The following is a 25,235-nucleotide window of genomic DNA, read 5'->3' on the forward strand; positions in this document are numbered from 1 at the left end:
AGTAAATGTTAAAAGAATAAATTTATTCCTTGCTCATCCTTCACCTACCAAGCTAGAGACAGGAAAAGGCCAGTGACATTAAGAGTCTGTTCTTGAAGGCAGAGAACAGAAGGGTGACCTTCTTCTTCCCCCTAAGACCCGGTTCAGTCTCCCAACAGTCCAGTAATCTCTCCCTTAAATCAGGTGGAAAGATCTCACGGAAAAAGTAATTCTAGTTAAACATTTACAGCTCCCTGGGGCAATGCCACCGCTGCAGCTAGTGCCAGGGAGCTTTCCAGCGTGAAGTGCCATGTGTCTCTCAGCCCCCACACACTAGCTTGGCTTCGGGAGACATGACTCATTTTATTACTTTAACTTGACCCTATCTTTCCCACTTTAAGGTTCCAACGCTGCAGTTAAGCCACACCCTCCCCCTTTAAGAGTCGGGCCCCTGGGAGGTGAAGGGGTAAACCACAAAGTTTGGGTAAAGGCAAGGTTGCATACCTCTCAAACAAGGAAATAAAAAGGGCTGAGTAACTGGACAAACTGCACGTGAAGTGAACAATCCCCCCCACCCTCCTCCCCGCCCCGGCAGCGGCCAAATGCATAGTCTCTGGCTTCTTGGGCTCAATCACAGAGTCCGACGTTAGTGTGCCAGTGATGCTGTAAGACCACCAGGCATCATTCAACATATACAGGGGCTCCAGCAGTTTGAAGATGGTCCGTACTGTTAGGGTCCTGACGCTCGCTCTCTCTCAAGAGCACGGGCTCGGGCAGCTTTGGCTTCATCTTCCAGTTCATCAAGGAAACGCTCCTGGGCCACAGAGTAGAAGGTGTAACCATCTGACGGGGTGGGTTCAGGAAACCACAAAGCACACGGGCATTCCTTTCGTCTAACCACCCTTGCTGTTTCCCCAAATTAATGATTTTGGATTGCCACCCTTTTGCTCCTTTTGAACCCTTAACCAATTGTTATTACTAAGCCAATACACGCTGCGTAGATACAGTAAGATTAGGCATGAACCTCATTTGCCCGCACGTTAAAAGCTACACGTCTTGTTCCCTTTTCCCTAACCCCATATGCGGTATAGCCAGGACGGATACAAATAGCTAACACCAGGGCCCCGATGCCCAGGCCGGTCATGATGTTCCGGGTCCGCCGCTGTGGCAGTGTTTTCTGCCACTGGGCAAGTTGCACCTGCCGCATAAACTGCAACTGCGCAGGGGTCAATTTCTCCCGCGACGGGTCGATGCGCTGAGCGAATGGAGCATTTCCATTCTTAGCGTTCAGAGGGTCACCAGCTCCAGGAGCCGCCATGTTGCTGCTCCGCCCTAAGCCGTCGAGCCCGGAACTCGCCGGGAATTGTAGTCTTTGACTTCCGCAAGGGACTCTGGGAGCTGTAGTCCACGTGGAGTTTTCTGGGTAGAGGCAGGGTCTCTCCGCCCTAGAGGAGGGACAGGAAAGGTGAAAAGCGTCCTGCTTTCTGATTGGCTGAGCTCTCTGTTGCAGTTGGGGCGCGAAAAGCTGTTGACCGTTCGAAGCCGTGGTGGACATTATGTTTTTTCTCAGATTCGAAGCGAGGGCAAACATATAGAAAGGGGAAGGAAGAATCCAAGGTGTGGCAGAAGATTCTGGAAATAAGCTAAGGAAGCCAGTTTATGGATCCCGTAAACTGTCCAAGTGCTCCGAAAGACTTCTGAATATGGAAGGACCCTTGAGGCCCAGGCTGGTGAACTGTGGTGACTTTCAGTTCGGAGTGGTTGCCACAGAGACTATCGAAAACGCCCTGCTTCACTTGGCCCAGCAGAACGAGCAAGCTGTGAAGGAGGCTGCGGGACGGACGGGCAGCTTCAGGGAGACCCGGATCGTGGGTGTGGATGTAGAGTGGGGAGTCAGGTTTACGGGAGGCAGGGGAGCATTGATCTTTGTTTTTCACTCAAATATTTTGCTAGTACTCTTGTACGAGGTCGTGGGGCTTATAAGCGATGAACGAGGCTTGCTAGCACTCTTATTTTTATTTCTTAACTCCCCCTTCCCTGCACCACCCCCCACGTGCCTTTTTTTATTTTTAAAGACAAAGTCTCACTGTGGAGTTATGACCTGGAACACTCTCTGTAGCTTAGGCTGGCCTGGAATTGACAGATGTTCTGATTCCCAGATGCTGGGATTAAAAGCACACGGCATCATGGGGAGCCCCCCCCCCTTTAAATTAATGTATGTCTGTATGAGGGTATCCAATCACCTGAAACTGAAGTTATAGACAGCTGTGAGCTGCCATATGGGTGCTGGGAATTGAACCCTGGTCCTCTAGAAGGGTAGCCAGTGCTTCTAACTGCTTGAGCCATCTCTCCACCACCAGTCCCCTTTATTCTTCTTTCCATAAACGTGTTTAGAGTGCTTATCATTTACATTGCCTGGTATAGAAAGAGGGAACTTCAATCTAGCCATTGCTCTCAAACTATGTAGTCTTTAGGTGGGAATTGTTAACATATGAGCAAGTGGATACAAATACGGTTAGAGTGATTGACACAGAGAATACAAGCTACTATGAGAATTTAAAGGAGTAGTAAGATGAGGTCCAGGGATTGAATGATACCATGAATAAAACTTGGGAAAGCAAGAGGGAGGTGGGGAGTGGAGGATATAGTTGTCCAGGTTGACCAGAGCATATGGAGAAGCAATAGAAATTAAGACCAGGAAAGTAGTTTGGACACATTCCAAGCAGAGGTCTGAATGTTTGTCAGGGGAGAGAACTTTATACTTGTTTTAGCAGGAAAAAAAGAAGAATTGAGAATTATAGGCAGTTGTGAGCCACCTGATGGGGGTGCTGGGAATTGAACCCAGGTTTTCTGGAAGAGCTGCCAGTGCTCTTAACTGCTGAGCCATCTCTGCTGAGCGAAGACACTGAAATGTAAATGAGGGGGCAGTGTGGCTGTCATTTCCCCCCTGGTAAAAATGATTTGGTCTGTGGTCTAAAGGCTGGAGTTGAGTTGGGAGGTGAGCTAGGGGAACCTGTATGTAGTCAGAGCGATGACAGAGAGGAAGGCAAGAGTGGATTTAAAACAGCTCAGAGGCAAAATCTAAAAACCTGAGTTTTTCGTTTAAGAGATGAAGATGGGAAAGATGACTGTCAAAGGGCTGAGCCTCAGAGACTGGCAGCCTCGTGGTGCCATTTGGAGCAGCACATACACACAGTGCCAAAATAAGGAAATGTGATGTTTGTTTGGGGGCAGTTGTTTTGATTTGGATCTACTAAGTTTAAGATCTGTGAAGAACATACAGAAGAAGGTTAATAGCAGACTGTTTTAGAACTAGAAAGAAAGGTTTTTAAATCATCCCCATGATACGTCCAGGAGGAGGGAAGAGAAGCAGGTCATTGACAATTTCTTGGGAAACATTTAGTGCTCAGGGAACTGGAACGAGGAAGAGGCAGAGGAAGAATCAATGCAGCGACTCACGGCAGTGACCCAGGACAGGACGGATGCTCGGATGCTCGGCACGCAAACGCACTGCACTCGCTACTTTTACAGAGGACCCAGGTTTAGTTTCCAGCATTCACACAGGCAGGCTCACAACCACCTGTAACTCTACTTCCAGGGAACCCAACGTGCTCTTTGCAAGAATGTAGTGTATTCTCTCTCTCTCTCTCTCTCTCTCTACACACACTAAGAGCCTGGAGAAAAAGCTCAGTAGTTGAGAGCTTGTGCTGCTCTTCCAGGGGACCCAAGTTCAGTTCCCTGCACCCACAGGAGGCAGCTCACAACTGCCTCTTAACTCCAGCTCCAGGGGCTTCAACAGCTACCGAAAATTGCTACGAATGTGCACCCACTCCCTACCTCCACACTCACAAAATTAAAAAAAAATATTTTAAAAAGTAAAATAATAAAACCCCACCACCAATGTTGGGGAGATAATTTTGAAGCCAACAGGAGAGTTCTGGACGGACAGTGGTCAGCAGTTTCGGATGCTTTCAGGGTATCCACACAAGTGATACCTTGGAAGAGGCCCATGTTTTGTTTTGTTTTTTTAAATCAGTCTGGAATAGTCTCTGGCTTTTGATGTAATTGTCTTAGCAAACTGGGAGCAGTGGAAGGCAAACTGTGGGAATGCCAGGGAGAGGGGTGAAGTAGTAGAAGGAGCAGGTGCGACAGCAAGTGTTAAATTCAGCAGTGATGAGGTGGAGAGGGGAGCTGTGTCTCAGAGGCTGAAAGATCTTGTAAGCAGTAGTCCACTTTTGTACACAGTAGAGCATGTAGTAGCAGAGAAGCTGAGAGCAGGGTCCCTTCTGCCTAAACCAAGTTCAGGTTCCTCGAGAAACTAAAAACCGAGTAAGTCTTAACAAATCCAGAACAAAATCAAGGATCTGGGAACATCCCTGGACTAGGAAATAAAGCCTAAGGACCAGCAAATAGAAGGTTAAAGGTTAAAGGTCTGGCCCATGAACACAGAGTTGTGCTTAATTCTCTTCCTTGATAGAAATTATCGGCCAGGGCTGTTGGCTTTGTAAGAGGGCTTTGTGTATAAAACTATTTGTGACTTGTGTTAAGTGTATGCTAAAGTGTCTTGTGATAGCTTGGTTTTAGGTTTTTTGTAGACTTTTTTTTTTTTTTGAGACTAGATCTCATGCAGCCCAAGCTGACCTTCAGTTACCTGTGAGAATGTCCTTGAACCTGCTCCACCTGCTGAAATGATAGGCATTGCCAGTTATAGGCATGTCCAATAATTTGTTTTTCTTCTAAGAAAGTCCAATTTTTTTTCTCGGAAGACATATGACAGTATGATTATGTACGTAGAGGCTGGGTAAAGGATCCCCCACACACACATTCTGTAATTCTTTGCTGATCAATGATAAAGGTTCTTAGGTCTTCGATTTTCTTTCCTGAGAACTGACATTCACTCTCATTTCCACCCTCTAATGATATTGCAAGCTAAATAGAATTTTATCTGAGGCTGTTCTTTCAAAGGGAAACAGAAGCAGGATAAAATCTTGCCAAGGTATCTTACACTCCCCACCTCCTAAGGATTCTTTCCCTCTAAATTGGGCTATGTTCTTTGAGTTAGGGGGTGTTCCTTCAAAACAAGTCAGTCCACAGTAATACTAGAGATTTACCCAACAAACTGGCGGTGGAGAGCTGGTGACCAGCTGCAAGGTGAATTGTGTTTGTAAAGCAATGGGAGCTCTGCAGAGGGTGGTTACTAAACAAACAGTGTCATAAAGACTATGGACGCTCCAGGAGGGACCTTTCTGTTCCTGCCAACATTCCACTGAAAACAGAATATAGGGGTTAGGGTTTTTATCCATCCAAGAATCCTCTTGGAGCTAGGGGATCCCAGCAGGCAGTGGAGACCAACTAGGCCAGCTGGTATATGTTTGTAACTGACCAAACCTTTTGTCAGCCGAGACTCAAAGGCAGGCAGGGCCCACCAAACCCCTTGACACTGGCCCAGAGCCAGCCTCCTTTCCATGCCTCTGATCTGCCCATTGGCAGCAAAGGCAGCTGAGCTTGGCTCTGCTTGTCCCAGGCTCATCTTTCTCCCCTCTTGACCCTCCTCTCTCAGCCCCACCATGGCTTTTACACGATGCCAAGAGTTCACGGTGTGGCTTGGGTTGCATCTTGTGAATTAAGCTCTTCTTCCCTGTTTTGGCAGAGTTTGTTTTTCTCCTGTCTGAACAATGGTGTCTGGAGAAATCGGTGAGCTACCAGGCTGTAGAAATCCTAGAAAGGTAAGGCTCTTGCATGAGGCCTTTGTGCTGGTGCCCCTCAGAATGGCTGCGGTCCCTAGATCATCACACAGCACTAGATGCCCCTTTACCTGGAGGCTGTCTGGGCTTGCACCCTCCTTTTTACTTGCAAATATAGTTCTCTTCGCCAGTATTTGATACCCAGCAGGATAAAATGTGGCTTGTCTACAACACAAAGTCCCTGTAGTCTGTGTCACTGTGAGTTACCCTCTTCTTTTTATTTCCCCCTTACAGATTCATGCTGAAGCAGGCAGAGGACATCTGTCGGCAAGCCACACTCCAGCTGAGAGGTAAAGACACCGAGCTGCAGAGCTGGAGGGCTCTGAAAGAGCAGCTCGTCAACAAGTTCATCCTGCGATTGGTGTCGTGTGTTCAGCTGGCCAGCAAACTGTCTTTCCACTACAAAGTAAGGAGCTGGGGCTTGTGGGCACCCAAGCGTCAGCGAGAAACAGCTGATTGAAGGTGCCTGTGAGAAACCCACTGCTAAGCTAGGTGATACTACTCATGTGGAAATTCCAGAGTGTAATTATGCGTCCTGAGCATGCCTCCCGAATACACACAGTCACATGGAGGCCGTTATTAAATAGCCTGAAGTTCTGTTCCCAAAGTATAATTGCTGGACAGGTGCCATCATTCATACAGGTCACCTTTCCTCCCCTTGGACTTAAGGACAGTTTACATAAGGTACCTGAACTACCAACATGCCGGTCAGCATTAAAGACCAGTGGTTACACCTAAAAAGGATAAAATGTTTCTACATCACTATCCAGTGCCTGTGCAGTAAAATCACTCATTCCACAAATATTGATTGAGTATCTTCTATGGCCCTGTGCTTCAGTAGAGACCATGGCCTGGCTACCACAGTAAGAAACATTGTGCTCTCAAGGGATCCCTTACCTAGTGGGAAAAGGTGTAGGTGTAAACAGAATGGAAAGTAAATAAAATAAAAAAATAGTGTAAATTGAGGGCTAAGGATGACTCTCATCAGCCTTGCTGAGTCAAGGAAGTTAATGAATTATTGGAACTGGTAGGAGGGATCTGGTGGCTGCAAAGAAAATCAAAACAAAATTAGGGAGGGCAGGGAGGAAGGACCAGACAGAAGGGAAGGGAATCCAGCCCGTGCCATGACTTGAAGGGAGACCAAGGCTTCATTGCAAGTAATCCTGTTTGCATAACTTAGTGGGCTTGGAGGCTTTGCTGTGAGGGAGGGGCATACGGCCTGCGTCCTGACGGCTGCGTCCTGACGGCTTTCCTCTGCCTTTGCTCTCCTCTTTGCTCAGATTGTCAGCAACATTACAGTCCTGAATTTCCTCCAGGCTCTGGGTTATGTACACACCAAAGAAGAACTGCTGGAGTCAGAGCTTGATATTTTGAAGTCCCTGAACTTCCAGATAAATCTGCCCACTCCTCTGGCGTATGTGGAGATGCTCCTTGAAGTCCTAGGTATTTATTACATGTGTCAGATGTGGGTTGCAGACTTCCATAGCAGGCAAAAGCACACATGTCCCCAGAAATTGGGGAACAGGAGACACAAGCTACCAATGAGGAGCAACGGGAAGGGAGCCTGTGTTTCTGGATGACTGACAGTGTTCCTCCAGCCCTAGTCAGGAGAGAGAGCTCAGAGGCCTAGCACCTGCTTTCTATTTGGACTCATTAGACACTCTTCCCTTTTCTTCTATGTAACAGCCGGCTGTTTTGGAACTCGATTTGTAGACCAGGCTGGCTTCCCAAGTGCTGGGACTAAACGTGTGCATCACCACACCCCAATCATTAGGCATTTTCTTATTACAGGATCTAAGGGTTTATGGAGAAGCATAAGACAGAACAATGGTACTGTAAATGTATGTATGTATTTCAGATGGAGATCTATCCTTTATAATTAACCTTCTGGCCAGACAAATGCCTTTAATCCCAACAGTTGGGAGGCAGAGGCAGGTGGATCTCTAATTTTGAGGTTAGCCTGGTCTACACAAAGTTACAGATCAGCAAGGACTACAAAGTGAGACACTGACTCAACAAAAACAACAACAAAACAAAAACAAACAAAAAACCCCTGACTTCTTGCTAACAGATCTTTCATTGTGGAGCATAACAATCAGGAAGAGAATTAGCAACTAAACCGCTTTATGTCACGATTCTGATCAGACACTGAGACTCATGTTCCTTCCATGTACATACTCCATGTAGGGTACAATGGCTGTTTGGTCCCTGCCACACAACTACATGCAACTTGTCTGACCCTCCTCGACCTGGTCTATCTTCTGCATGAACCCATCTATGAGAGCCTATTGAGAGCTTCAATTGAGAATTCTACACCCAGTCAGCTGCAGGGGTAAGAGACTTTTCTTGGGTAGGCTCCTTCTGGGGATGCAAAGTAGGGGACAGATCATATGAATAGAGTTTGGGGTTTGGAGCTCAGTGGTAGAGTACTTGCCTAGAAAATCCAGTACCCAGCACTAGGAAATTGGAAACCAGCACAGGCTAATTGGTTTTTATTAACTTCCAGTATGTGGTTCAGATGCAGATGAGTTAGCCCGGGAAAACTTTTACTATTAAATGTAAATAAGTTCAAATAATTAACATTCTTCTCTAGTTCTTCCCTTGCACCTACTTACAAATTGGGAGTGCTAGATTGCTTTTATAGTCACCTGAGTGGGGAAAAGCCGGTCACACGGTTGCAAGTTGGTCAAAAGTATTTGATTACTGTAAAGTCAGACTGGCCAAAGCCTCACAATTACATGTGTTAGGAAGGCAGATGGAACAACAAAAGGCCTATCAGCCACTGAAGACACAAGGTACAAGTTTTAATCCCAGGTGAGCTGGGGGGTATGGGGACAGCAGATCAGCTATTACCTGACCATTTTATTTTTTTCTGTGTTTAAAAGTACATGATTGGAGCTGGAGAGATGGCTCAGGGGTTAAGAGCACCAACTGCTCTTCCAGAGGTCCTGAGTTCGATTCCCAGTAACCACATGGTGACTCACAACCATCTGCAATGAGATCCAATGCCCTCTTCTAGTGTGTCTGAAGACAGTGATGGTGTATTTACATACATAAAATAAATAAAAATCTTTAAAGAAAAGATAAAAGTAGATTTCTGGATGGGAGAAGTGGCTCAGAGGTTAAAAGCACTGCCTACCTTCCAGAGGTCTCGAGTTCAAATCCCAGCAACCACATGGTGGCTCACAACCATCTGTAATAGGATCTGATGCCCTCTTTTGGTGTGTCTGAAGACAGGTACAGTGTACTCATATACATAAAATAAATAAATCTTAAAAAAAAAAGTACATGATTAACATGAACAACTCATAGTTGAAGTTCTACAACCCTAGAGTTTAGGATCACATTTCATACTCGTTCCAAAATTAATATGGTTTTAATTATTCAGGGAAAAGTTTATCTCTGTGAAGGAAGACTTTATGCTGTTGGCAGTTGGAATCATTGCGGCGAGTGCCTTCATCCAAAACCATGAATGCTGGAGCCAGGTATGCACCACTGAGCAGGGCCAGCATGGTCAGAATTCAGTAGAAAGTACCTCCCCATCAGCTAAAGGAACACAGAGACAGGGCATTAGAGAGGTGCCAGGACCCAAGGACTGGATGGTCAATCAAGGAGGGAGGGTTGGAAAACCAGAGTAGGGTGCAAATGTTTCCATTTTATGAAATTGGAAATAGAGGCCCATGTTCCATTTCCATTTATAGTTACGACCCTGTTCTATCCTTTATGGGGGAAGCAAGTTACTAGCAGAGAGTACATGGTAGCACTATCAGGGAAATAACACGTGGCCATCAACACAGGAATCGGGATTTAATTTTCCCTCTACATTCTGAAATATGAAAAGCTTGTGAGGCTTGAGAGAAGATCTCAAGCAAGTATTTGTGTGTGCGCACGAGTGTTTGTGCACTAAATGTTGAGGTTATTTAGTGATAGAAGCTGTGTCTTTCTGAAGGTTATAGGGCACTTGCAGAGCATCACTGGCATTGCCTCGGAAAGCATTGCTGAGTTCTCTTACACAATCCTGACTCACAGCGTGGGAGCAAACACTCCTGGGCCACAGCAGCCTGTTCCCCACAAGGCGGCCAGAGCTCTGAGGACTGCTGCTGCTGCTTCCTCTAACACGTGAGGGTGGCTGACCTGCACTGCCTTGTCACTGGACCTCTTTCCTTGTTTACTTTCATACTCAGGGTACAAAAATTCCAAATTTACTTTGAACAGTGTTTTGTATTCCAGTTCAGGCATGTTATTTTTTTCTACATCAGAGATAGTTATGGGAGACAAACTTAATGTGTTGTGTCATGGTAGGTTAAAACAACATCAAAGAATTGGACTGAGTTGATGATGAAACTGGTTCATTTTTGTTTGATAATACTTTTAATTTTTCCTAAGTTAATCTAAGAGGTAATATCAGATAGAGATAAGTATTTTGGGGGACTTTAAAGCATTTTCGTTGACCTTGACTGAATCTCTTTGAAGTAACCTTTCTTCCCTTGCTCGGCTACAGCTTTTTTTGTTTGTTTGTTTTGTTTTTTTAAGACAGGGTCTCACTATTCAGCCCTGGCTGCCTTGCAACTCACTATACACACCAGACTGGGCTGAAATTCAGAGGGTCACTTGCCTCTGCCTCTGAGTGCTGGGCTAAATACCATCATTCTGCTTTTCTTTTTGTTTTTCTCTTTAAACTAAGACATGTTTCAACAGAATTTCTATTGAACTGACTACAACTCAATTCTTTCAGAATACCACATACTCAATTTTAAGGAAAAACATACAGGCGTACCACTTGGTAATTAACAGACCATACCAAATCCTTTATTACAAATAATTAAATCTCCCCCGTCGCACACACACAGCATCAAACAGCATTCTGTAGTCCCACGAGATAGCACAGTAGGCATTCAATGCTAGAAGTGAGGACAGAGTTAAACTTGCAACTCCTGACCCGGTATCCTTTCCCCATATTACCACAAGCATCTCATCTCAAACCTTTGCTGTTTCAAATTTTAAGTGCAGGAAGTTGAGAGAGATAAAATCCAGTGAAAACACATTAACGTCAATTCAACTTAAAAAAGAAAACAAAGCAAATTTAAATTAGTTGTTTTCAGGAAAGAGGGAAAGGATGCATGGGGCTGAGTCAAAACCATGGCAGGGTTCTTTGCTATATATACATGGCGGGCTGTACTCTGGAAACTACCTGTCATATTTGAAAATAAAGTAGCTTTTGTGGATTTTGGTATTGTAAACATGTGGTTTAATATTACCCAAATTTAATTTAAAGCATCTTTCCAAACCAAACAAAGTATAAAACCTTAAAGGCAAACATCCCCCAAGGAGCAAGTCACTTGTTATAGAACTGTGAGGACACCCAGGCAAGACCCCACTTGAGATTGGTCAGCATGAACTTGAGCGCTTTTGTCCACTGCTCCTCCGAGTTAAACTGGGTTTTGATGGAATAGGAGCCGCCACTGCCTCCAGTGTCTTCAATCTTGCCTTTCTCCACGTCCATCCTGCAGGTAGACACAGCAGAGCTCATTAGTAACAGAGCCACCCTAAGTCAGTTCAGGCAAATGGGCAGGGACTTGATCATGAGACCATTCACGTCACTTTATCTAATAAAGAACGCCTGGCAAAGAACTACCGCTAGTGTATTTTGGATTTGCTTGAAAGCCTAAAATCAAAGGCTGTCACAAGAGCCTCATTGTCATGGCAGAGTACAGGACAGGAGAGGACACACCCACACAGGAGGGAGTGAAGGCTACAGTACTCTTCACTGTCTGCCTAGGCACCCCTAACTCACAGAGCAGAGAGAAAGGCAGAAGAAAAGAGAAGAACTTTATATTTGGGTGTGAGAAAATTTAACTTTCCCCGTCTTTCCTCACTATAAAACAAATGATGTTTAAAAACCGACATTCCCCTGCCTCAGCCCAAGTGCTAGGGTTATAGGCAAGCCGCATCTCACAGGGCTTCTGAACTAGTCAGTCTCTATGCTAGGCTGCTACACTGTCTGAGAGAAGCATCGTCTATTTCTATAGGCTGCAGGGAAAGCCTTTCTGAAATGACACTGCAATCTTGAGCCCTCTGCCAAGGAAATCTCCATCAGTACCTAAGACAATATTCTTTAACTCAGGTCCAGGGGGCTGCACTGTTCTGCTTGCAATACCACTGCAGTCCCTGCCCATCAATGTCATGTGATTGCAGTCGGTTCTTTTTTGCCACTTTTACTGTCTGTTTCATTCACTGGCCCTTTCATTCAGTTAGTCCCTGCTACTGAATGTTTACTGAGCTCTCGGGGGATACAGGGCAAACACTTACCTGTACGGAAGACAAAATCGAGTCTCTCCTTTTTCTACCTCTTCTTTGAACTGCTGCACACAGTCCAGAAAAGCTACCATTGCGTGGTCAAACTTGTTGTCCCAGAAAAACCGCAAACCCCCAGAACAGTATAACGGCAACTCCTGCCCAAGAAGAAAGAACTGGCTGTGGGCATGTCCCCAGTTATCTCCTGGCCTCCAGGTACCCAAGCTTTGTCTGCGCCCACCAGAACACGTATTATAGCTGGCCAATGAACTTGATAGCCCTCAACAACTCCCAAAGCAACAGGCAAACACCAGCTCTTGGCAGCTTCAGTACCAGTGGAAATGTACTGAACTTCCGTATATTCCCCACCCTCGAGTTCACGCTCTCCTCTCATCTGCCAGACTCTCAACAGGATATTAAAAAAACACTTTTTCTCTGTAAACCCCAAAGAGCTAAGTCTGAACAAGATGTTGGCTCCTTATGAGATAGTCTGAGAAAGACACTGAAAAGTGTCAGCTGATATAAAAATTATGCCTTTTTAAAGACACAAGGCCTTTTGTACTTTAGGCAAGTCCTCTATCTCTAAGCCTCATCCCTAGGCGCCAGTGAACCTATTTTGTTAGGATAAGCATGAACTCTGTAAACCAATGCAACAAGGTCTCCTAGAGTACCTTAGATTTGTCCGTCAGAGACTCCAGATAGGAATGATTTCCATAGGGAACAAGTCGGTACCTAAAGTGGGGATGCAGAGAGATGGATACAAGACTCTTCCCAAAGCTATTATTGTAAAGTTGCAACCCAGTAACTTTTTTTTTTTTTTTTTTTTTTTTAAGAGACAGAGTTTCTCTGTGTAGCCCTGGCTGTCCTGGAACTTGTTCTGTAGACCAGGCTGGCCTCAAACTCTGAGATCCATCTGCCTCCGCCTCCCAAGTGCTGGGACAAAGATGTGAGCAACCACCACTCGACTGCAACCCATTCATTTTCAATCTACATCTACATCTTACCCAGAGACTTTACTGTTCCCCCACTCCCAGCTCCTACAGAGTCTATGTTTAACATCTTCAATGATCCCATCTGGTCTATAGCAGCAGAGGAGGGCTCATTAGTTTATATGTTGTAGCTTACTTTTGCTTTATTTTTTGAATGACAGCGTCTCCCTGTGCAGGCCAGCTGACTGTGAACTTTTCATCCTCCTGCCTTAGCTTCAACACTAGGATTACAGGGATTTGACACCATGCTAGTATTTCTGTGCATATAACTTTCGACCTGGAGGTTGCCTTTGTCCCAGGATAGCTGAGAATGAGGCTTCACACATTTGTAGACCACAATATCATACCCTGGTAGTTTTAAAACCAAAAACTGAAACGTTTTTAGGGGAAATATTAGGTTCTGGAGACTGTTGGAGATCTCTGCTAGAGTCATGCCCGTTGATGACCGCTGCATGGTATCACAGGCAAGGGCCCTATGAGATGGGAAACCACACATAGGCCCTTCACCCACGACAGTCTGTCTGCTGGCAGCAAGCCTTCATGCCACAGTGGAGCAGTACCAGGCGAATAGACAGATTATGTTAAAGACACACCTCACCCAGGGTGCTACGGAAGAGCTGCGTTTTCTCACCTCTGAAACTTCAGACCCATCTTATTGGCCAAAGCATGGAGCAGCAGCACTGTCTGGCCCCAGGCAGCGTTGATTTCATTCCACTCCACAGGAACGCTGGGCAAGCGACCCAGTCTGAAATTATTGATTGTACCAAACTGTCCGCTGTGCCTGCAGAGAAAGACAGAAAAGGTCAGGAGAAAAAAGATTATAAAATTTGAGATTTCCCACTTTCACCCAAGCCTAGCCTCAATCCCTCTCCTTTTCTTCAGACAAATATACCTAAGCTCCCCTTGGCGTTTTAAATGAATGCCCCAAACTACCCAAGGTATCATCTTTTCCATCTGCTTCAATGCCAAAGTGGAAGCCTGAGAGTCGCTGAATTCTCTCATGCTCCTCCCCTGACAGACAGACAGAGAAATATCAAAGTCACCAAGCCCCACTGAGTCTGCCTCCTGTCTCCTCTTTTAGACTCACGTGTGTGAGTGTTTGTCTTCATGTATGAACGTGCACCACCAACACATGCATGCCTACTGGATCCCCTGGAACTGTGGTTATGGATGGTGTGTACACCCATGTGCTAAAACTGAACAAATCCTTTGCAAGAGCAACGAGTACTCCTAACCATTACTGAGCCATTTCTCTAGCACCTTTCTACTTGCCTTAAATCTGTATACTTGTGCCAGGTGAGCAATGCACGCCTTTAATCCCAGCACTTGGGAGGCAGATCTGTGAGTTCCAGGTCAGCCTGGTCTACACAGTGAGTTCCAGGTCTACTTAGGAACCCTGAATCAAAAAACAAACAAACAACCCACAAAAGGGGCTACAGAGATGGCTCAGCAGCTAAGAGCACTGACTGCTCTTCTGAAGGTCCTGAGTTCAAATCCCAACAACCACATGGTAGCTCACAACCATCCATAATGAGATCTGACACCCTCTTCTGTGTGTCTGAAGACAGCTACAGTGAACTTAGATATAATAATAAAATCCTAAAAAAAAAAAAAAAAAAAAAAAAAAAAAAAAAAACCAAAAAACCCAACAAAACAGCACCCTGTCTACTTCCCTCCATCTCCAGCCTGCTATTTTTTTGTAGTTTAGATTCCCAGCACCGTACCTCCTTCCCAGGTCCTTTCTCACCTCACCGTGTAAGTAAAGCTACCATTCACAAATGCAAATGTAGTTATGTCACTTCCCTGAAATGCTTCAATCATTCCCTCTGCGTTGGGATCAATTCCAAATGCCTTAATAATGGTAACTCTCCAGTTTCATATCCGGCCTCTTGCCCCCTTAGACTCAGTTTCTGTCACAATAAGGTCCTTTCAGTTCTTACATTCACCACTCCCTTGCTCCTGTTTCTGTGCACACGATGTTCTCTGCCAGGAACAACTCCTTCTCTGTAGACATCTACTTCACCTCTCAGCCACATCAGCCTTGTGGGGGGAATTTTCCATGCATCTCCCCAAACTGGAAAGAACTCTCTTCTGTTCTCACCCTGGGTCTCTCATTATCACACTGTCTCACACCTGCCTAGGTATGTACTCCTTCTAGATCATAAATAACCGGCAGGCTGACTTGGACTGTTTGCTTGACCCTCCTGGTGGTTAGCACAGTGCCTTCCACACAGCAACACTCGATAGTTACTAATTCAATAATAAATACACGAACGAGCCTGGGGCTAATAAATCAGCACCAGGCTGGAGAGGCGGCTCAGCTGTTAGGATCACTGTCTGCTCTTCCAGAGGATCCCACTTTGATTCCCAACACCCATAATGCAACTCACAACTTCGTTACTGCCAGGGGTCTGACTCCCTCATCTGGCCTCTGTGGGCACTATGCATGCATGTGGTGCATGTTCATACATGAAGACAAACACACACGTGAATCTAAAAGAGAGGAGGCAGGAGGCAGACTCAGTGGGGCTTGGTGACTTTGATATTTCTCTGTCTGTCTGTCAGGGGAGGAGCATGAGAGAATTCAGCGACTCTCAGGCTTCCACTTTGGCATTGAAGCAGATGGAAAAGATGATACCTTGGGTGGTTTGAGGCATTCATTTAAAATGCCAAGGGGAGCTTAGGTATATTTGTCTGAAGAAAAGGAGAGGGATTGAGGCTAGGCTTGGGTGAAAGTGGGAAATCTCAAGTTTTTAATCTTTTTCCCCCCTAACCTTTTCTGCCTTTCTCTGTAAACACAGTGGATAATTTGGCCCGGCTAATAAAATAATTTGAAGATTGATTTATTTATTTTGTGTTTATGAGTACACTGTAGCTGTCTTCAGACACACCAGAAGAGGGCATCAGATCCAATTACAGATGGTTGTGGGCCACCATGCAGTTGCCGGAATCTGAACTCAGGACCTCTGGAAGAACAATCGGAGCTCCCAACCACTGAGCCATCTCTCCAGCCCCCATAAAATAATTTAAAAGCAGCACCAGGGACCAGGGTTTCATGGGCAGCTACAAACACTAAACTCTAGAATCCCACTTGTGTGTGCATGCACACTCTGATTGCAGACATGCACACACACAGCTCACATCACACAGCTCACATTACACCTACCCTATCAATAGGAATGACAGGAACCTGCTGTAACCTAGCATAGGTAAAGGGGACCTACAGTGCCTCTTCTATGCAGAGCTGTGTGGCTAACACAGCTCAGATCCAGACTGCCCACATGCACACACACCCCTGCCCTCCTTACCAGATGTGGAAGGTGGCATTGAAGACATTGGTCTTCTTGAGCTTGTCCAGCTGGATCTGGGCGTAGCGCACCTGGTTCTCCACACTCTTGAGTTCGTCATCCAACTCCAGCTGCTGCCTTTTAAACTCACTATACTCCCGCTGGTACCTGGGAGCAGCCAAGGGGACCAGGAAGGGCTGACTGTGGAGGCTGCAGCACCTCTCTCCTCATTCTTCCTAAGGATTGACTCTAGTGATATAGTTACATCTAATTACACAACTCTCTACATTTGCCATTGATTCCTCTCAGAGGACTGTTCTGAGTACAAAGTATAAAAAATGTCTCAAATTCCAGATGCTTATATTTTAAACTATAGAAGAAAGGACCCTTGTGAACTATGACAAAAAAAAATTCTGTATTTTTTTTTCAGATGTGAAACAAGAGTGAGTCTCTCAGCCAGGCGTGGTGGTGTGCCTTTAATCCCAGCACTCAGGAGACAGAGGCAGGCAGATCCCTGAGTTCTAAACTAACCTTGGTCTACAGAGTGAGTTCCAAGACAGCCAGGGCTACACAGAGAAACCCCATCTTGAAAAACCAATAGTGGGTCTCTCATTGCATTTATTTATTTGTGTATAGGCGGAGTTGGGTCTTTCCTGCCCTGTAAGTCTCAGGGATTGATCTTGAAGTCATCAGGCTTGACGTAAAGTCCTTTAACCCACTGAGCCACCTATCTGACCCAGGCAAGTGTGTTTTCAGAGCCCTGGTGCCATCACTCCCCCCAACTAACATCCTTGCTTCACCTCTCATGGTAAGCCTTCCTCCATTGCCCCCACCCCGGCCCCCCGGCCCGCTTCTGAAACAGGCCCAGAAACAGCATGCAGCTTTGGAGCAGACATTATACTACTGCCTGACGGCCGACCCAGTCAAACCTAAGCTGGTCCCCACTGCCTCCCCCATGCTAAAGGCAGAAGGCAGAAGAGCAGGGCAAGCACCCACTGAGCTTCCTCCTGGTCCAATCTCTCCGCCTCAGCCTGGACCTTCTCCAGGTTCTCTGCCACCACCTTGCGGTTCTTTTCCACATCTTCCAGCTCCTGGATCAGCCTCTCCTCCTCTAAGGCCAGCTCCTTCAGCTCCCTCTGCAGCTGCTCACTGTCATCCTCATTCATCTGCTCCAGGATCTCCAAACAGCGTCTGCCAAGGCACAAACACACACAGTCTACTGACTAGAGGGTACCTGTTGTTCCACGAGCCTCAGGGGAGCAGAGCTCTTAAGTTCTGTGGGCCAAGCAGTCCGCCAAGCCCAGACCCTGGAGCTACTCACTTGTAGTTCTGACATTCATTCTCAGTGACATTAAGCTGAGTGTCCAGCTGGTCTAAAAGAGTGTCTGTGCATTCCTCACACAGCGGGTGATCCACATCGGTCTGGCCCGACATGATGTCAAACAGGTCTCCAGTGACCTGGAAGCACGAGACAGTCAGGATAGGGCCTCTCCTTGGCTACCTGCCGAGCCACCCCTGTAACAACTACACAATTCTTGACAGTGAAATTAGACCAACTTGCCTTGAGTCTCCGGCTGAGGTTCTCCATGGTGCCGCCATCAGATGCCTCCCCGATCAGAGTGAAGCTATTAGCACTTTCTGTAGACATCATCCTGCAGACAGCCCCCCACCCATGGACCACATGAGGGAGCAGAGAGACCTCCTCCACCTACTGTGCTGCCAGTGGCAGAGACTCTCAAGCACCAGCTGGGGGGCCTCAAGTGCGCACCCATTCCTAGCCCTTGTGGGCCTCCCAAGGGTCCCTCTCTCCCAAAGGAATGCCATGCTGGTCTTCACTACTCAGCACCAGGTTAGCCTGGATAGACTAAGAGGGAGAGGGGGCATCAAAAATGGATATGTAGATCTACAGCAAAAAGGAAGGAGAATCAAGAAAGATCATTTTTAATACTACATTCCTTTGACAGCACCTTTTACCTGCTACATCAACGAGAACCAAGGACCTAAATATCTAACAAGTGTTACTGAAAACTTCTCAAGAACCCATCTCAATGACTCCCTCTGCAGCCCTCAGTGCTTCAACATTACAGGCACTAATCCTTCTCAGTGTGTAAAGGACTACAGAGAAAAAAAAATTAATGCTGAAAAGAATGGGTCAGGTATAAGGAAACACAGCTTTCCTAAAAAGAGCCAAAAGGCTAGATGAGAATTCATCACCTAGTCCTAGGTCCTAATTAAAATTCCTTTGGCAAGAAACAGGGAACTGAAGAATAGTAAGCACCTGGCTGGGGGGATGAATCTTCGAGAGACACCATCCTGGCGAGTTTCAATAAATGGCTCCTGAGAAAGAAATGAGACTTTAGAATTCTGGCAGCTCAGAGTGGAGCCTATTTCCCCCAAATCCTGAGAACTATTTGGCTTTAGCCTAGATTGATAACCACAAAACTTGATAAAACAAGAGACAGGGTTTCTCTGTGTAGCCCTGGCTGTCCTGGAAGTCACAATGTAGATCAGGCTGGCCTTGAACTCAGAAATCCGCCTGCCTCTGCCTCCCAAGTGCTGGGATTAAAGACCAGCCAGGCACCACCACTGCCTGGCTAAACAAGAGCAACTTAAGAAGTGGGTAGTTATCTGGGCTGGGAGATGGCTAAGTAGATAATATTGTTTCTACTCAAGGAACAGGACCTGAGTTCAGATGCCCATGGTTCAACAAACAAACAAATGGGAGGCAGAGACAGGTAGATCTTGGAAGATTTTTTTACACACCCATCCGGTCTACATAGTACAAGAAGCAGGGTTATACACAGACCCTGTCTCAACAACAAAACAATAACAACAATGAATTCCCCCACAAAACAAAATCAAAGCAAACTAAACAAAGAACAAGGAGTGACCAGGGTGTGCTCCTTTCATGGCCAAACAGGAGGACCTAATGAGCCTCCCTGTTTGGGCAGCCAGCCTAATCTGCAAGCTGCAGGATCAGGTCCAAGTTAGACGCTGTCTCAAAAAGTAAGGTGGAAACCTAGACACAGTCTGTGTACATATGACCTAAGAGAGGACTCACAGCACAGACAACTCCCTAGTACTATCTGATGACTACTTTATTTAATGGGGAACAGCATTTCCTAAGGATACCAGACTTTATTCGTAGTTGGTTCAATTTGCATTTTCTAAACACCAGTTAGGGAAGCAAACACCCTAAATCACGGTACAAGGAAAAAGGCAGAACAGACCACAGTGCAACTTGCCATAGCATAAAGTAGACCACTTACGTATCTTTAGGGAAAAAAAAATTTAATGCTCTTTAAAGAAATCGGTGGGCCTGTCAGTACCAGAACTGCCTATCATCAACAGTTCTAGAACCTTTCTTTTATGTTCAACATTTTGAACACACTGGCTTCAGCTGCCTGCCTCTTTTGCTTCTTTGCAGGTTTTCTCTGGCCTCGCACGCTAGACTGCCCGAAGAGCATGAGGCTAGAATTAACAGCCCCCAACCCACTTAAGGTTCACTTTTCCCAGTGAGAGCAGTCACTCGGATAAATCCTCCCGTGTTACTCAGGCAAGGTAAATCTCAGGGGTGAGGCCAGCGCTTTCCTCGGGATGCTGTGCCACTGGTGTGTGACCATGTCTCCCTCCTAGGCTTCTTTCCCTTTCCACCCATCCATTTTCTCTATTTTGTACTAGGGTCCCTTGGGATCCTCTCCCGAGTCAGTAACTTCTACTTGACAATGACCTGCTCCCCACAAAAGAAAATCAAGCTACAACATCTATCTTTGATAATGAAAACATCCCTATTATTATCAGTACCACCATCATCACTGGGCAATCTGAGAGGCTGAACCCAGACCTTGCCCTTGCAAGGCAAGGACTCTACCTCTCAACTACACCTCCCACCCCAGCTTCATCACTGACAGCACTAGAATTTAAAAATGATATATTCTAACACTGCAGATCTTTCATGTCTACAATAAATATTCAACCCATTGTCCAAACAAGATATTTGTGAATGGAGAGAGACAGTAACTCTAGAGAATAAAAGATCTTACTGAGAATTCCCCGGAGTAACCTAAACACATAGGTCATCCCATCTCTGACCTTAGTCATTTATTTTTTAAGTTTCATTTATTTATGTGTGGGTGCATGCACATGCCGAAGTGCAAAGGACAACTTGTAGGAGTCGGCTGTCTTTCCATTGTGTGGCTTCCAGGGTTTGAACTCAGATCGTTAGGCTCTGAGCCCAGGCTGGCTGGAAACTTACAGCAATCTTTCTGCTTCAGCCTTCCAAGTACCTAGAATTTTAGGCATTGAGCCACTATGCTGGTCTATAATCACATCTTGAAACACACTTCTAAAATATTTATCTACTTATGGGTGAGGGTGGTCAGAACTGAGCTGTCTCGATGGCCTTATCACCCCACTTCTTGATTGATGCTTTCCTCAGTAATCCTGTTCCTTGGGGGACACTTGGGTACCTCCCAATGATCTGCAGTGGACTCCGTGAACAACTTTCTTTTTCTGGGGTCCTGGGGATTGAATCTAGGAGCTTGCATCAGCTGGGAAAGCACCACCCCTGAGCTAATACCCCAGCCCTTAACTTAGTTTCTCCTGTTTGCTGTTTGCCTTTGGAGGTCGGGTCTCATGTAGAGCAGGTTAACATCAAACAGATGATCTCCTGCCTCCACACCCAGTTTAATGTGATGCAAACACTCCACTAACTGATCTACCACCCTAGTCCTGTTTTTGTTTTTGTTTTTTTCATATATGTATCTCAGGCTGGTCTGGAACTCACCATGTAGCCCAGGCTAGCCTCACATCTGTCATCTTCAGGGCCTCTGCCTCCTGTGGCTAGGATTACAGGTGGGCAACATCGTGTCTGGCTAGAATCTCTCTTATAAACCACTCTTTAGTATGAACCCCAGAGCCTGGAGGCCCCCAACCCTGCAGAGCTCCAGGCTGTGGGCTGGTGTTTGCATAACAAGCCTCCCGTTTAGGTATGAGGAGGAGGATGGGAGAGGGCACTTCTTTTACCTCTCCTGGGTTAGCCTCTTCCTCCTGGGTCTCTCCTGGTTTCGCCTGGGCTGTGGTAAGTAATGGAGCTAAGGGCAAGGAAAATCCTGAGTCAGAAACAGTCTTAGCAAAGCAGGAAGACTTAGCAAGGCATGGGGAAGAGTCAGAATTCACCTCATTACCAGCCCCAACCCTACCGCAATTCTCCTCCCTCTCTGTTCTCACTGTGTAGCCCTGGCTAGCTTAGAATTCATTAGATAGACTAGACGGGCCTCGAACTCCCAGAGATACACTTGTCTGTCTCCTGAGCACTGAGATTAACAATTTGTGCCACCATTCCCGCCCCATCTCCCTTTTAAAATTCTTTACACAAACAAAAATCTGTTTTCTTCCCCCTTTTCCTGTTAGTAGAATGTTAAAATCCTAAAAGCACCATGACTTTAAGAGTCATATAGAAATAGTTAGTTTTCATGCGCTAGGCATTTACTTCAAAGGTATTTCAGAGATGAGAGCAAGGAATGGGTCTTCAGACCAGGTGTGTTGGCAATTGAACATGTGTTGGCAATTGTTGAAACTAGGTGGTGGGCACACAGGGATTCATTATATACTTAAAACCTTTCAAAAGTTTTTAGAACTTTTTAAAAAAATATATGTGTATATGTCACATAATTTTGGGGTGTGGGTTGTCCACATGTGGACAGGAAGAAGACGTTGGGTCACCTGGACCTGGAGTTACAGGCAGTGTGCCTGCCCACTGGGAGTTAAACTCAGGTCCCTCTGGAAGAGCACTAAATGTTCCTAACCAGTGAACCCTCTCTGCAGCCCTATATCTTAAGTTTTTCCATCACAAAAGTTAGCATCCCTTTCCCCTGGGAATAACTGGGAAGGAATAAAAGAATTTTCTGGGAAGCTGTATGTAATGTGATTGTACTCATGTATCAAGGATGTAGGGCTGGGGATGTGGCTGAGTGACAGAATGCTTGTCTAGCCCGAGCAAGGCCCTTATACCAAACCCTGGCATGGGAAGAGGACAGAGGAGAGCCAGGTACAGTGGTACGTGGCTATAATCCCAGTGCTTCAGAATCTGAGGAAAATCTTTTTTGTTTTGTTTTGTTGTTGTTGTTGTTTCAAGACGGGGTTTTTCTATGTAGCCCTTGCTGTCCTGGAACTCACTCTATAGACTCACTGGCCTCAAATTCAGAAAGCTACCTGCCTCTGCCTCCCAAGTTCTGGGATTAAAGGCGTGCGCCACCACTGCCGGGCTGAGTCTGAGGAAATTCAAGCATGTGTTTAAAACAAGCCTCTGTTATATAAGACTACCTCAAAAACAAAACATCACCAACAAAGACACAGCTAATATTCATTCAATGACAATCTATTCAGCCTTTTGTTTTAAAAGCATGAACTCCTGTCATTTAAGACCGAAGGACATACATTAAGTGAGATTATCCAGGCCCAGTAAAGCAAGCACTGACCGGTCTCACTCAGGTGTGGTGCATCTCATTTAAACTGAGAACAATATGATGGTTACACCCAACAGACTGGTTAGACAGGAGAAAAGTTCTGCTCTACTGGACGGTGCTGACTATGGGTACCAATAGTGGACTGCACAGTCCCCAAAAGCCAGCAGAGACAATTAAAAATGTTTCAACCAGCCGGGCGTGGTGGCGCACGCCTTTAATCCCAGCACTCGGGAGGCAGAGGCAGGCGGATTTCTGAGTTCGAGGCCAGCCTGGTCTACAAAGTGAGTGCCAGGACAGCCAGGGCTACACAGAGAAACCCTGTCTCGAAAAACCAAAAAAAAAAAAAAAAAAAAAAAAATGTTTCAACCACAAGGAAACAAACAAACAAAATGTTAGAAGAGACAAATGTGCCAACCCTGATTTGAACATCATTACATGTGTATTCAAACATCAAGTGGCACCCCCTAAATGTATCAAGTTTTTAAAATGTATGAACATAAGTTTAGAAATGTGTAAAGCCGGGCATGGTAGCACACAGACCTCCTTTATTCCAACACTTGGGAGATGAAAACTTTCAACACACAACATTAAACTTTAAAAATGAAAAATAAGCCAGGTGTGGTGGCGCACACCTTTAAGCCCAGGACTCTGAAGGCAGAGGCAGGACAATCTAGCCAGATAAGGGCTAGAGTGAGACTCTGTCTATACCAACAGCAAGAACAATGAAAATAAATGTTTTTTTTTTTTAAAGGAGAAGAAAAATAAAGAGCTGGACAGATCACTCAACAGCTTAGAGCACCTGTTGCTCCTGCAAAGGACCTAGGTTCGAGTCCTAGCCCTCACACGGTGGCTCACAACCACCTGTTAACTCCAGTTCAGGGATCTGACGCCCTCTTCTGGCCATCAGGCATTCTCGCTGTGGACAGATGTACATGTAAGCAAAACTCCTATACACATAACTAATAAATACTAATAATGAATAAAAATGAATCAAGGTCTAGGGAGCTATATACAACAAAGCCAAGGTTTACATGCTAATGCCAGGCCCATGAACGTGTTTAAACTCGCTAGTCACCTCTCTCACTTCTTCAGGCTTCAAGACTCTCCTACACTTCACTGGACCTCAGGTAAGTATACTCACTGATGTCTCTAAACCTCAACTCGGCACCTGTAAGAGGATGCACCATGGCACTTCTCTTGTTCTTTTTATTTTTGGAAACAGGGTCTCATTCAATAGCGCAGGCTGGCCTGGAACTTGAGGCAGCTCCGGCTTCAGCCTCCTGAGTTGCTGCAGTTATAGATGTGAGCCACCAAGCCTGGTTTCCACGGGGACTGTTACAGGACACCTGACACACTGGTAAATCCTCAAGAAATTCTGTTATGTGTGAATACTCCTTCACTCTGGAGACACTGTCAGAACTCAATTCCTGACGAGGAAACCGAAAGCCAGAGACCACCACCTAAATGTCCCTAAAGTTGCCCACTTCCCACCTTCTTGACCACCCCCTTCCTCGGATCCTGCTGACCTGTGAGTTCCTGGATGGTGACCCGGTCCAGGATCTTGAAGCTCGTGTCCAGTTTCAGAGGCTGGCTACAGCGCTGGCACACGAAGCTCACCTGCATGGTGCTGCTGGACGCCTTAGACCCCTCCATGCCTGCGACAGCGGAGAAAAGACGACGTTAAGAAGAATCGGCGCCTTTGAACCTCCGGCCCGAGGCTACCCGCTGCCTTGGAGATGGAGGTGAAGAGGAAAATCCCGGTCCGCGCCGTTCCCTCTGGGAGTGGGATGACACCAAGAGGACCCGCTTCCGGGGCAGAGCCCAGCTAAGGCAGGCTGGACTCCCGGGCGGGGAAACGGGACACCAGAGTGGCCGCCAGGGACTCTAGGCTTCTTTCTAAGGTCTCACTTCAGGCCCCGACGCTCCTCACCTCAAGACCCCGGAGCCCGCCACCCAGGCTCGTTCTACCGCGGGGGCACGGTGGCCTCGGGTCCGCCCCGGAGCGAGACCTCCAGAGTTCCCATCGCCCGGTCTTCAGCTACTTCCCGGTCGGCTAGCTGAAGACTTCCGCCCAAGACCAGAAGTGACGTCTTGATGGGAGCTGACGCAAGGACCCCTGCTCCAGATCCCTGTTTACCCGGCTCGGAGCGCCATCCAAAGGCCGAGCGGGGAAGTGCAGCAGCGCCGGCAGGTGGGCGGAAGCTGCCCACGCTCTTTTCTGATTTAAACGGTCCACTCAAGATTTGTTACTTCCAAGTGGAGCCACTTCTATATTCCTTAGGAATCGAGGTGTTGTTTGTTTGTTTGTTTGTTTGTTTCTTTGAGACAGGGTTTCTCTGTGTAGCCCTGGCTGTCCTGGAACTCGCCCTGTAGACCAAGCTGGCATCCACAGAGATCCGCTTGCCTCAACCTCCTAAGGGCTGGGATTAAAGGCGTGCACCACCACCTTCCCGCAGGTGTCAGCTTTTAAAGTGT

At 46.3% G+C, this 25,235-nt stretch overlaps 3 protein-coding genes across 5 annotated transcripts; 1 reads left to right on the forward strand and 2 right to left on the reverse strand.

Annotated features, from left to right (window-relative positions):
* Positions 1-6: 6 nt before the first annotated feature.
* LOC110305370 (cytochrome c oxidase assembly factor 3 homolog, mitochondrial) lies at positions 7-1,339 on the reverse strand. Its single transcript, XM_021177317.2, has 2 exons — positions 1,084-1,339; positions 7-822 (listed from the first exon to the last, which is right to left on the reverse strand). The coding sequence occupies exons 1-2, from the start codon at positions 1,295-1,297 to the stop codon at positions 710-712; spliced, it is 327 nt and encodes a 108-aa protein (XP_021032976.1). The 5' UTR covers positions 1,298-1,339; the 3' UTR covers positions 7-709.
* Positions 1,340-1,404: 65 nt separating this feature from the next.
* Cntd1 (cyclin N-terminal domain containing 1) lies at positions 1,405-10,947 on the forward strand. Of its 2 annotated transcripts, none has more exons than XM_021176243.2 (7): positions 1,405-1,851; positions 5,630-5,705; positions 5,958-6,129; positions 7,004-7,166; positions 7,911-8,055; positions 9,112-9,208; positions 9,673-10,947. In XM_021176243.2, exons 1-7 carry the CDS (start codon positions 1,683-1,685, stop codon positions 9,844-9,846), a joined length of 996 nt encoding a protein of 331 aa, XP_021031902.1. In that variant the 5' UTR covers positions 1,405-1,682; the 3' UTR covers positions 9,847-10,947. The 2 variants fall into 2 exon arrangements, with proteins under 2 accessions (XP_021031902.1, XP_021031903.1); XM_021176244.2 differs by having other exon boundaries at positions 7,040-7,166; positions 9,673-10,498.
* On the reverse strand, positions 10,508-24,845 carry Becn1 (beclin 1). 2 transcript variants are annotated; one of them, XM_021176242.2, is made up of 12 exons: positions 24,691-24,845; positions 24,287-24,415; positions 21,319-21,386; positions 18,572-18,630; positions 17,855-17,945; positions 17,615-17,751; positions 17,290-17,484; positions 16,315-16,461; positions 13,638-13,787; positions 12,689-12,749; positions 12,033-12,175; positions 10,508-11,227 (listed from the first exon to the last, which is right to left on the reverse strand). In XM_021176242.2, exons 2-12 carry the CDS (start codon positions 24,411-24,413, stop codon positions 11,059-11,061), a joined length of 1,347 nt encoding a protein of 448 aa, XP_021031901.1. In that variant the 5' UTR covers positions 24,414-24,415; positions 24,691-24,845; the 3' UTR covers positions 10,508-11,058. The 2 variants fall into 2 exon arrangements, with proteins under 2 accessions (XP_021031901.1, XP_029339279.1); XM_029483419.1 differs by lacking the exons at positions 17,615-17,751; positions 17,855-17,945; positions 18,572-18,630; ... (1 more) ...; positions 24,287-24,415; positions 24,691-24,845 and having other exon boundaries at positions 10,511-11,227; positions 17,286-17,374.
* Between the last annotated feature and the right edge of the window lie 390 nt (positions 24,846-25,235).

This window comes from Mus caroli, chromosome 11 (genome assembly GCF_900094665.2).
Source record: "Mus caroli chromosome 11, CAROLI_EIJ_v1.1, whole genome shotgun sequence".
Classification (NCBI taxonomy): Eukaryota; Metazoa; Chordata; class Mammalia; order Rodentia; family Muridae; genus Mus; species Mus caroli.